Consider the following 13511-nt stretch of genomic DNA (forward strand, 5'->3'; position numbering starts at 1 on the left):
CTTTAACTACAAATCCCAACGTGCCTCTGGGAGTTATGCCTCTAACTGCCAGTCTTACGATGCCTCATGGGACTTGTAGTTCCACAACAGCTGGAGCGCCGGAGTTGCCCACCTCTGTTTTACACTGTAAGCCCATATGCCTTTTTTTTTTTGCATCTGTGGGAATGAGCCTGTATAGCAGGGGTGGGCAAACGCCAGCTGTGTTGAAACTACAAATCCCATGATGCATCTGTTTCTGGGAGTCATGCCTGTGGCTGCATTGCATTCTGGAAAGGTTACATCAGCAGAGCATTGCTAGGGAATCTCATCTGTAATCTTATGAGATCTCAGGGAAAGGCATTGTCCTCCCTTGAGATGATGTCATTGGTCACATGTCCTAGAAATCCAGGAAGTAAATGGAGATGGATTAATCTGCCCATAGTAAAAAGTGTGAGAAGACTGGGGAAGAAAATAGAAATAAGGTATACAAAGTCTGCAATTATCTAGAAGTATGGGTTTGTAGATTGTCATCACTAAACATTTCTAAAGGTGTCTTTGTTGTCATTTCAAAGATAAGACTGAAGTTCCTCTTTAAGTGAGGTAATATCCTGTTTTCCAAAACTCCCAATGAGCACACGTATGCTTATTACAGGGATCTGGAAGCAAATATTTCATTAACATCATGACCACTTATAATCAGAGAATTGCACTGATACCAGTAGTGGGGTCACTCATGCTGAGGGTTGATGAGCATGTGGTGCATGACGTCACCTCCCGCTTCCTAGCAGCCAGAGGCAGAGCTGGGAGCAGATGATGCGACCCATCGCCTGTATCCTCTGCATTGGGCTGGGTGTCTGCAGCCAGACTGAATGAGTCACCATCTGTGCTTCCCAATTCTGAAAGAATGCAACTTTCCTTAGATAGTCTCAACACGCTGCCGGACTCGACCAATCCCCGGCGGAGGGGGAAGTCGTGTTTCCGTGTGCCCATTGCTCTGTGAAATGAACACAAGTCAGCGGTACAGGCAGGGAAGAATATAAGGATGGTGAATCTAGGCTCGGCTGAATGTCTTCTCCGCTGGATTGTATTATTGAGGTGAGAAGCAGCATTGATCCCTCGATCGCCTCCCCCGCTGGCTGACTTGGTACGCTCCTATGTTAGAGGTTACACTGTGTCTGTACAATAGCATTTCCATCAGCTGCTCTCCTCCTATGTGTGCTCAGTGATCGGGAAGTTTGGCGTTGTGATCCATCCTTTTTGGTGGGGGGGGGAGAGCAGCACCGACAAAGGAGAAGCAGGGAGCATCAACACACAGCCTGCGATCTGCATTCAGAACAGATCAATCTCCCCAGACCCTGGCTTTCTGTTTGAGCAGGGAGGTGGCTGGACAATATTCTTCCCTCCCTGGTGATGAAGGCTTTTTTTTCCCCAACTGCTAAACGGAATCTGTTGCCCTTAGGAATGAGACTGCACCAGAGAAGCCAATCTGAGCCGTGAGACTGAAACCACACGAGGACCAGCAGAGCTAGCACTCTAAGACAACTCCGATCCCTAGCCCTTGTATCACTTGAAGACATGGATAAGGAGACCCCAACAGAGGAACACACACAAGGTAACTGTTTCACTTTAGATCATGAATTTTATCAGCAGTGTCCATGAGTGCTGGAGTTTGGGCTGTGGTCAATCGCTGGGGAGAAATCAGAGTTCTCCACTGCAGAGGAGCTGATTATAAATAGTCACTTTTGTGTGTATTAGATGATCTTTTGATCTGGCCAATGTATTCCAGCATTGGAGATCAGTGGTTGAAGTTTGACTCATCATGCATGTGCCCATCACTTGATGAAATTGTGCAGGGCTATGGCACATGCCAGCCCCACTCCCTTCCCAGGCAGGCAAGCCTGGGTGAGGTCACTTGTAGATAATAGTGTACAGCCTGGCTGCTTATAGCTCTGTGCCCCTAATGACGCTGCAGATTCCTCTGCTGGACACCAAATACGTGTTCTCTTCTTCTGCCTTTAAGCATACAATGCTCCAGATAGTCATCATGGAGGAAGACTACACAATAGACTGATTCAGGCGGAGGGGGGGCACAGTCCCTCTTTCCCTTCCTCACAACCAACAGGCTTTGAAAGAAGATATACTTTGTGTGTCTCATCCTGTAGCTGCTACAGGATCTGAATTTCAATGCTCAGGCGTCTCCGAGACAGGGGTTTTTCTTCTTCCAACTTTCACAGTCTTTTGTCTGATCCAGCTTTTCTCAACCTTTTTACCCTAGACAAACCTTTGAAATAATTTTTCTGGGAACCCCTGTTATAACCAATTTATTGGGGGTCAATGGGAACAATACTTCTTACATTGGTGGGCATAGTGTTTCCCTTTAAAGATAGCTAAAAAGATCTTTAGTGTCATGCCACTAACTCTGCCAAGTGGTGTTGGCCCAGGCACCATCAAATAGTTCAGTCAACCACAGCTCAAAGAACCCCTAGCAACCTTTTGGAGGAACACTAGGGTTCCTTGGGAATGGCTGGTCCTGTTTCTAGGTTTAGAAGGAAACCTAGAGTTAGAGAAAATAATGCAGTAAATAAAAGTGATGTATATCGGAATGTCTTTGTTGTGTAACCAGAGTCCATGCTAAATATACAAGTAGACTTGTGATTGCTGGTTCCTGTGGTTTCAGAAGAATCCTTCAGGGAAAAAAGTCTGTTGTCTTGGTTTAGAATTGTTTGGCCTTTGTTCTTTTAAGATAATAGCGAGGTCAGGGGTGTCAGTGTACATACATCACATGTATGTATGCAAAACATATGCATGGACATGTTAAGATTCTTTAGAGGTGAGATTATTTGCTGGTCATCAACTGGCTGTGGTCAGGCCTATAGAAGACCCTAGGCAGATACCTAGAATTCCAGCACTAGGTGATAATTATACAGTGTAACTGGAACAAGTGTTGCAGATGAACTAAGTGATAAAAAAATGAATAAAAAGGTGTTTTCTCAGGCTTGAAATGTTAGAATGGTCTTGCAAGGTATACCATGTTCTGGCAAATGTCCAAATCTTCATCCCTGTGTGTGGCCACTTGTAGCTTTGTACATCCTAATCAGGACTAATCTTTAGGTGTATTCTCTTAATAGTCATTGCATGGATCAAGAACTGGACTTTTGGTCATTCAAAACAGTATACAAGTAATGAAGGGTAGTATGTTTATAAAGGGGGCCTTGTGTCTTAAAATCTTGTTATGGCTTCCACTGCAGTTGGCCATCAAAAACTATTACCCTTGCTTACTTTGTTTTTTGACCAAAAGCCACATTCTTTATTGGGCTAAACCTGGCCGTATGTATTTTCATGCATATCTTCTGTATCCACCTGTCTGTATTATAGAGAAAAGTTCTTGTACCCTGCCACTTACATATTTATTTGCTTACCAAGACACAGATTATTGGGTATTCTCCTCTATACCAGTATACAGTATTCTATTTGTCCAGCAATGGGGTTTCAAATGGCTCAATGCAAGTTTGGTTAACCCAGCTTGAGCAGACATTACAACAATGTTTCCCATAGCGTTCAATAAAAGCAACCATCAGCGCATATTTTCTTGGTAATCCCACCTATGCACAGATGGCGTGACCTAGTGTCTCAGCAATTTGATTTAGTTATCTACCAACTATGAGTTGTTGGTGGAACATGAGGACATGCTTGGGAACCACTGTTCCACATCATGGGAACAAGTGCCTAAAGGAACTGCCTATTTACTATAGCAACCAATCAGCTTCTTCCTCCTGTGCTAGTTAGTGTATGTAAAGCCAAAACTTTTTTGTTGTTTTGGCTAGAGCAGGGAAGAGTTAAAACCCCATATTTTTGCAATCTCCTGCCCTGGATATGCAACAGGAAATTATCTTGTGCTTTGATCTTGTAGTTGGTAACATTTACTATGCCTATTTATATCAATCCATTTGGTTTTTGGGGGTGGCATGTGTTTGAATTGCCTTGTATATGTACACCAAGTGCCTTGTTACTTAAGAAATAAAATACAAACCACTACTTTCCATAACTGTTGTTTCCTTAGAGGCTGATGTTGGATGATGGCTTAAGATTTTACAGTAGCTGTAAAAAGATTAGAGTAATATCTTCTAGATTCATTCTTATCCAGAGTTACGATTCCACTGATAATGTGTCTAGCACATTGTTTTTGGAAGAAAAAAAAATGATTGCTGGCGTCAGCACAAACAACCTTTCTTTGCTGAGCTTTATTCAGTGCATTGCACGGATGTCCTTTCATCAAGTGCTTGCTTGTTAAAGAGCAAAGATAAAGCCAAGCTGTTCAATCTGTGGAATCCTCTTTAGATGCACCTAAATCTTTCACCTTTTACATAGTTATTTGCTTTATGACTGATTATCTAAACTACAAGAGGAAAAGACTCTAATTGTGTATGATCAATTATTTTCTCTTGTCCCATCTACAATTCTGTAATATGATGATATATTCGGGTAAACCACCTTTCACCTGATTCTCCTGGAAATTCACTTGGCTTGTTCCAAGTATCAGACTGATGGCTCCTAAACGGATCTGAACAAGTTTTAACAACGAAAGTACAATGCACCTTGTCTTAGTGACGTTTTATTGCTCTGCAATGTATTCATTTGAGTCCTCTGGTTAAGGGGTCGTACAAATCCCAGGAGCAATATAGCCAATGCCCCTTTTCTACTGTTGTCAGTGGATGTCCAGTAGGTCATACACCACTGTGAAAAGTGCTTCTTTTGATTTTCGTTCAGGTGTTGCTGTAGTGCCTAAGTCCAGTGAAGTCCCTTTTGTAGGCCATCTGGTGATCCTGGAATGTACCTGCTGAGATACTAGAACATACACTACAGTCTCCTTTGCTGCCAATAGCCTACAGAAAGCCTTATAACATTAAAGTGGGGTATAGAAGCTTCTGTTTTCTTCATTAAACCTGCCAGCTTACAAGCGTTGATCGAGGAATCTGCTGCGTATTCTTTTGTATTTTGACAGCAGCCGCCGTCCGCTGAATACCCAACTACAGCTGGCATTACCTGCTAGCTCTGTTCCCCTGACAATTTCCCAACATGCTCCTTCGATCAGCTGATCGAAGGATGCCAGTTGTAAGGTGCCGACAGCAGCATCAAGAACCCGCCGAAATTTGAAGTGTGTATACCCTCCGTTACAATACATGTATTGCAGGTCTTTTAGGTGCCAAAAGATTTGAAGTTATGTGCAGCCACTTTTGTGAGCACCCTACGTTTTCTCTCATCCAGGAATCGGATTCAAACATGTCCAATATGTTTGATTGTGGCTTGTGTTGCAGGAACAAAGAGGAAGTTACATAATGTAGGCTTTAGGAAGTACACTCCTACTGGCTTCTTACTGACCCTGTTAGATCTGTGTAATTCATTTTAAGATAAACTAAGGGAACATTCTGATTTTAGCACATTTGCAGTGTTTCCTTGATGGCATTATTAGCTTACTGTGTGCTTTCATCTGTTGCCTACAACTGAACTTTAATGATGCATATACTTTTCAGGAGTAAGCTAGAGGAATAATAAATACTATAATGGCATTTTAGTGGGATGTGATACTTGTTTAAACTAGAAGCACATCAATAAAATGTCTTTTAAAGCAAGATCTACTTTTTAGTCCTTTTAGCCCCTGTTACGTTCCATAGATTTTCACCAGTGTTATGGTTGCTGTGGTCTGTTTCATGTAATAGTCTGTGCTACCTATTCCATTGAATGAGGTGCTTTGTATGGAGCAATGGAGTTAACCATGTTATGATGTCTTTTCTGCTATGAGTTTATCTTGTGTGTCCAAGATGATTTTAGAAAACATTATGGGGAAAAATATTGCTATATTATACTGGTTGCACCCATATATGTGGACCTTGAATTACCCAAATACATTGAGCGCTTAGGTCTTTTGGAATTACAACACACAAGTTTTCACTATAAGCACACATGTGCTTTGACCTGTGACGTTACATATTCTACAATGGCCAGCCATCTTTCTGAAGGGCCTGTTCACACGACGTCCGTTTTCTGTGCGGACCTGATCCGTACGCTCCTGCACTAAAAATGCATCCCAATGTATCCCTATATGTTTTATGGGCTACAGTTCTCACGTTCATAGTCCGTTCAGGTTACGACAGAAAAAATACTGCATGTCACATTTTGTCCGGTCAGGAAACGGACCGGAAACGCAAAACGCGTCAAACGCACTGCAGCTAACTTACTGACAGCCCGACTCCAGCAAAAAAAACATTTAAAACAAAAACTGGAATGCATCAAAAACGCGGCAAAAACGCACTGCATCAGTAGCACCGCGTCTGCAGATCTGCACCTGATCAGGACCTGATATCATGTGAACAGGCCCTGCTGAGGATGGCTTTTAATGCACTGCCCAAATCCAATAGGATTACAGGTATTGCACAAAGGAAACATTGCATCTTTACTTTTTGCATCTACGTAAATTGTCACTTATTAACTAAGTGTTCAGGTTGTTATAGAAGAAAGAAGATTCCCCACTTTATAGTAACGTGTCTAGAATTTAAACACAGTTTACGCAGTCTATGTACTGAGTCTAGAGTTTTGCACTGTGCTCTAAATTATTTACTTTTGCTATTCAAATAAGCTGTTACATCAGCTGTAGATTTCATCATTAGGATGGCAATAAATGTCACTGGCAGGTTTGTACTACATTTAGATGTTGCACATTAAAAATCTCTGCTTTGTTAAATGGTATAAAGGACCTTAAAAGTTAATTTGTTATATAAGGTTTTTAATGGTAGTAAATAATTTGTGATTGGCAAGAATAAAATGCAGGCCATGGAGCATTTTGAACAATGTCTTATTTTTATTTATTTTAAGAAAAAAAGTTACCTACCTTTTTTTGTACCAGGGATCCACCGATACAGTTTTTTCGGTATCGAGTACTAGTACCGATTTTTTTTTTTTTCTCTGTACTCGCTGTTACCGGAAGTCCCATTAAGCAAGCCAGGCAGCATGTAATGACTCACCTGCCGGCTTCCTGATTAGCCGGGAAGCCATCTCCATGCTCCCTCGTCACCTGGTGATGAGGAAGCGTGGAGTCGGCTTTCTGGCCAATCAGGGAGGCGGGTAAGGACTCGCCGCCCACCTTCCTGATTGGCCAGCTTCCCGACAAATCAGGAAGCTGGGCGGTGAGTCATTACACACCACCAGCCTTCCCGATGTGACGAGGGAGCATAGAGTCGGCTTCCCGGCCAATCAGGAGGCCGGGGGCAATTCATTACTCTTCCCCTCCCCGGCTTCCTGATTGGCCGGGAAGCCAGCTCCGTGTTCCCTGGTGACGAGTAATGATTCGCCGCCCGGCTTCCTGATAGTGGAAGTTCCCGTATCGGGATAAGCATCGGGAGGATTTGGGCAAGTACGAGTACTCGCCCACATACTCTTGTATTGGCACCGATACTGGTATCAGTATCTGTGCATCCCTTCTTAGCACACTTACATTTTTTTACATGGAAAGGGTATAAAATAGAAAAAATGTATATGTTCTTAATGATATATTCATCACATCGCCTTTTTAATGCATTGCGGGAGTGTTTTGCATGTATTTAAAGATATATAATTTTATCTGAAGTCTTTTTAGGTACCCTAAAATTGTGCTTAAAGTATATTCAAACTCTTAATGCAAAGTTCTTTAACTTGCTCTCCGTTGGGCTGTTACATATACAATAATATGTTAAATTAGTGCAAAAAATTACCTGTTGACCTGCCAGAAATATTGTACGCTTGTAACTTCCTGTGCTTCACTCTTATTGTTCAGCATTGGTCCCAGTTATCTTTGAGGCCTACAGACAGCTTCCCCTATGTTATGTAGAAGAGGAAATGGGGGAAGTGTAATGTCTGGTCCTCGGGTAACAATGCTGCTTCTCTATAGATATAGTGAGTGGGCATGGTTGCCATAGCACAGGAAGTGTTTAACTGGTAGGCTCACCAGGTTCATTTACAAGAAAAAAAAACCTAAAAAATCAAAATGAATGCAGCCATCATCTTGAGACTGATAAGATGCAATGTATAAAAGTATTGTTCTTTGGTTTAGATACGCTTTAGCTTTCCAGCTATCGGTCTATATATAGCTGTGGAGCTCATGTTCTCTGCTTGTTAACCTCTTGCAGTCCGCCCGTAGTAAAAAAACGGACGGACGGCACTGCAGCATCTGCGGGTTGCCGTCTCCAGACGGCAATTTTTTTCTGCTCGCGCGCACCCCCTAGCGGGAAGGAACCTTACCCTTATGTTTAAAATAACAACAAACACACCTGTAGAAATGTTTAGTCATGACAATCTACAAACACATACATATAGAGAATTGCTCACTTTGTATTCTTTGTATACCTTCTTTTTCTTTTCTTGCCCAGCCTTCTGACAGTGGCCATGTTTACTAAGGACAGATTTCTAGCTCTACTTTTACATCCTGGATTTCTGGCACATGTGACTAGGACATGTGACCATACACATCTCAGGGGAGGAAAATACTTTTCCCTGAGATCTCATGAGATTTCCCAGCAATGCTCTGCTGATGTAACCTTCCCAGGATGCAACACTTTGGAACATTACATCATGTGTGCCAAAACTGGACCAGGAAGTAGATGAACTCTATTTGTAAGTAAATTAAAAAGGTGTATGTTTAACTAATGAATGTAAGATGATTTTAAATCGGCATGCAGAGCTGAGAAAAATAAATAAATAAAAATAAATATACACCTTGAAAGTCCCATTTTTCTCATCACTTTTTATGCTACATAATGCCAGCAAATAACGGTGACTAGTAGCCAGCATTTCAATCACCTTAGTCAGTGCTGATTGCCACTAAGAAATGTTTTGTCGCTGCTATAAACTACACAAGTGCTACAGTATTGGGTTGTGTGCTTGGCTATGAATTGCTCTCCTTTGGCGATTTGTAGCTTTGCAGACTGCCCTGTATGATGACATTGTCACTGACCTCGCCACCTCTCTGCTTATCACACCGCTGAGCTCCACTGCCTCTGTGTTTTACAGCGCTGGTGCACAGTGCATTTTATCGCCTACCTCCCGTCCCCTGGTCCCCTCACGTGGCTCTGGCAGTGCCTGAATGTGTCAGATGTTGCAGGCGGGGAGGGCTGGATCACCCCTTCCAGTCTACAGCATCGGCATCCAGAGACTAGGAGAGCCTGTTCGGAGGGCCAGACCTAACGATCCCATGGGCCAGACGTTCCCCACCCTTGATGTAAAAGAACTGCATTGCCCTGGACCTAAACAGTGTAGTTTTGGTTACAGATGCACTCTAGTAAAGGTTGAGTATGAGGCTCTTTTTGTATTATTTATGAGTACACAAACAAGAAAAATGGATATATAGCCAAAGGGTAAAAGCTCTGGCTATTTTGTGCACACGTTATCATTTTGGGGCTGCTAGAGCTACATGCCCTTGTGGGGAACTTGTTGGCTCTTAATTTGTCTTTGTAACGCAGTTAGCAGTATGTACTTACATCTCTAAAACAGGAAGAATAAATGCCAGGCTAGGACATTGTAAGCTGTGATTTTACATTAGTGGGGGCTGTGTTAATGTTTTCCTTATGTCTCTGGTTTTAATTTGGCCTTGAAACCCCTGGTAACATCTCCCACGCGTCGCAGGCACTCAGATGCCTTTAAGCAGGATAAACTGCAGACAGATATCCAATGCCATCTTAGCCATGCATAACATTCCTATGGTTGCCAGCTGTCTGATTTACAGGGGCAATGCTGGACTTGAAGTGATTAACGTACTTTTTCCATATTTACTCCCCTTATTTGATATGTAACAATCCATTCCACTACTTCTGTTATGTACTGAATATCTAATCGTGATCAGTCAGTACTAAAAAGCGAAATAATTATGTGGAATAAGTGAGCTGTAATGGGATCTGCATCGAAATTTGCCCAGACAACGTAAAATGAACAGTATGTTTGGAAGCACTTAGTGGCACTTTCATGTCACTGAGCAGTCAGAGAAGCTTGGATGTAATTTTCACGTTGTGAGCACAGTTGACCAGCTACTACCAGCTACTAATTCTGCTCACAAATGGCCCTTTTTTTGTTTTGTTTTTATCTGTGCCCATGATTTTTTGTTTAATTGGTAGATATTTATTTTGAACTACATTAGTAAGCGCCTTTAATGGTTAGCAAAGTGGCTTCCTGATTTACACCATGACTTTGCAGTGCTACAGCCCTGGGTTCAATTCCCATCAGGAACACTCTGCATATAGGTTCTTTCCACGTCCGTCAGATATGCTTGGTAGACTAATTGACAAATACATAATTTCCCCAAGCATTGTGTTTGCATGGCTGGTGTAGATTAGAATGTAAGGTCCACTGCACAGGAACAGCCTTCTGAAAGGTTAACATTCTGAAAGAAAATGTTGGTATAGTGTGCATACTTTAATGTGGAATTCTGCATGCACAAACGTTAAATATATTAACTAGGGATGCACCGATACCGGGATTTTGGTATCGAGTACCGATAATTTTTTTTCGGTACTCGCCGTTACCAATTACCGAGTACCGGAAGTCCCATTCAGGAAGCCAGGTGGCGTGTAATGACTCGCCACCCGGCTTCCCGATTAGGAATCAAAAGACGTCCCAGCCTGTCCCCTCTCACCTCGGCATGTCCAGCCCGTCACCCCCGGGGCCTCTCCAGCCAGGAACGGGCTAACTCTGGTACCCAGCCGGAGGCGTCTTGCTGGCCAATCATGGAAGCCGGGCACCTTGTAATGACGCGGTGCCTTGCTTTCTGATTGGCCAGCTCCATGCTCCCTCGTCATGAGATGACGGCTCCATGCTCTCTCATCACAAGGGACGAGAGAGCATGGAGCTGCTTCCCGGCCAATCAGGAAACCGGGCACCAAATACTCGGTATCGGCACCAAATATCGATACTAGTATCGGTGCATCCCTAATAACCAATAGCCATTAAGGATATAAATCCGTTTTGTGTGCACTAATTGCTTTGGCAAACTGAGATATTACCGTGTCAAATTAGCAGTGACATCATCACTGTGCTGCATATAGCTTGTGCAGAGAATGAGTCTAGAACGCTTGACCTTCTTTTTTTTTTTTTGCAAGACGGTATCATGGGAAAGAACTTTGAATGAACCTTTACTCCTTTCACTAAAAATCACGTCAGCATGTAGCTCTGCATACTGATATGGAATCATCTTACTTTGATTAGTTAAATAAACATATTTTTCTTTTACTTACAATGACTGTTTTTCCACTTCCTGGTCCTCTTAGGCATTAGTGATGTAGCACATGCCTAAGAGATGCATCCTGGGAAGATTACATCAGCAGTGCATTGCTGAGAATTTTCGTCTAGAATCTCATGACATCTCAGTGAAAAGGCACTTTCCTTCCCTGAGATGATGTGCACTGTCTCATCTCCTAGTCATATGTGCCAGACTTCCAGTAAGTAAAGGGAGATATATTAATCTGCCCTTAGTAAAAATGGCCACTGAGGAGCAAAAGAAAAATAAGGTATGCAAAGAATACAAAGCCTGCCTATATCTATATGTATCTGTTTGTAGATTGTCATTACTAAACATTTCTAAAGGTGATTTTGTTGTAATTTTTAGATAAGGGTAAAGTTTCCCTTTTAATATTAAAACATTGCAGTGGATAGCACAAACTGTCTCCTTCACTATTTTAAACTAAAATACTATACAATATATTAAACAGTAGTGCATTCACATAATTCACGCATTAAGCAAGGACAACTAAAGCAGAGTATTATGGAGACAGATCTGTGGTAGAAGAAGGAATAAAGGGATATGTATGCATGTTCTGGACCCAGTAAGGAGCATCTCCAGTTAAAGTCTCAGCCTGGGATTAGTGTTGGTTGCCTGTTGAAGTTTGTAATGGGATGGATTGGCTTTAGATCGAGCGGGCCCACGTTAACTTGTGCACCTTGTATTATATTAAAGATGGTGAGATATTAGTTGATTAAGGCCCCTTTCATATGGCCGTTGCGATCGGGTCTGCCTGTCAGGTTTTCAGACAGAGCTGATCGGATACCCAATGCAAATATATAATTGTCATATATACACTATATTACCAAAAGTATTGGGACACCCCTTCAAATCATTGGATTCAGGTCTTCTGTGAAATTTCCTTGCTACTAAATATTCTGTGGTCAACTGTTAGTGGTATTATAACAAAGTGGAAGCAACTGGGAACAACAGCAACTCAGCCACGAAGTGGTAGGCCACGCAAAATGACAGGGCAGAGGTCAGCGCATGCTGAAGCGCACAGTGCGCAGAAGTCACCAAGTGTCTGCAGAGTCATTAGCTACAGACTTCCAAACTTAATGTGGCCTTCAGATTGGCACAACAGTGCGTAGAGAGCTTCATGGAATGGGTTTCCATGGCCGAGCAGCTGCATCCAAGCCTTACATCACCAAGTGCAATGCAAAGTGTCAGATGCAGTTGTGTAAAGCACGCCACCACTGGACTTTAGAGAAGTGGGGACATGTTCTCTGGAGTAACGAATCGCACTTCTCTGTCTGGCAATCCGATGGACGTGTCTGGGTTTGGCGGTTGCCAGGAGAATGGTACTTGTCTGACTGCATTGTGCCAAGTGTACGTTGGGTGGAGGGGGGATTATGGTGTGGGGTTGTTTTTCAGGGCTTGGCCCCTTAGTTCCAGTGAAGGGAACTCTGAAGGCATCAGCATACCAAGACATTTTGGACAATTTCATGCTCCCAACTTTGTGGGAACAGTTTGGGGATGGCCCCTTCTTGTACCAACATCACTGCGCACCAGTGCACAAAGCAAGCTCCATAAAGACATGGATGAGTAAGTTTGGGGTGGAGGAACTTGACTGGCCTGCACAGAGTCCTGACCTCAACCCGATAGAACACCTTTGTGATGAGTTAGAGCGGAGACTGCGAGGCCTTCTCGTCCAACATCAGTACCTGACCTCACAAACGCACTTCTGGAAGAATGGTCAAACTTTCCCATAGACACACTCCTAAACCTTGTGGACGCCTTCCCAGAAGAGTTGAAGCTGTTTATAGCGGCAAACAGTGGGCCAACTCAATATTGAACCCTATGGACTAAGACTGGGATGCCATTAAAGTTCATGTGCGTGTAAAGGCACCTGACCTCACAAACGCACTTCTGGAAGAATGGTCAAACTTTCCCATAGACACACTCCTAAACCTTGTGGACGCCTTCCCAGAAGAGTTGAAGCTGTTTATAGCGGCAAACAGTGGGCCAACTCAATATTGAACCCTATGGACTAAGACTGGGATGCCATTAAAGTTCATGTGCGTGTAAAGGCAGGAGTCCCAAAACGTTTGGTAATATAGTGTATATATATTAATAAGAAATTTGCCTAAAATTGCAAATAATATGGTCATCGTTAGATTAGACAAGACAAATTGAAAACAAAGTTCTGCCTGCGTAGCTGATGCATAACTCCAAGTAGGGAAGCAAAGTAATACCAAGCCGAGTTTGCTTCTAGTGACCATTCTACAAATCGCTA

The 13511-nt window shown here is 42.8% G+C and overlaps 1 protein-coding gene across 2 annotated transcripts in view; it reads left to right on the forward strand.

Moving 5' to 3' along the window:
• The first annotated feature begins 797 nt into the window (after positions 1-797).
• The window catches only part of MAP7D1 (MAP7 domain containing 1), a 92043-nt gene continuing 79329 nt past the window's right edge, over positions 798-13511 (forward strand). For both annotated transcript variants that reach the window (XM_018576593.1, XM_018576594.1), the window contains exon 1: positions 798-1591. In XM_018576593.1, the coding sequence (XP_018432095.1) occupies positions 1555-1591 (37 nt within the window). In that variant the 5' untranslated portion in view covers positions 798-1554. The remainder of the gene's footprint in view (positions 1592-13511) is intronic.

The sequence above is a fragment of the Nanorana parkeri genome, unplaced genomic scaffold, assembly GCF_000935625.1.
Source record: "Nanorana parkeri isolate BGI_ZX_2015 unplaced genomic scaffold, ASM93562v1 scaffold70, whole genome shotgun sequence".
NCBI lineage: Eukaryota > Metazoa > Chordata > Amphibia > Anura > Dicroglossidae > Nanorana > Nanorana parkeri.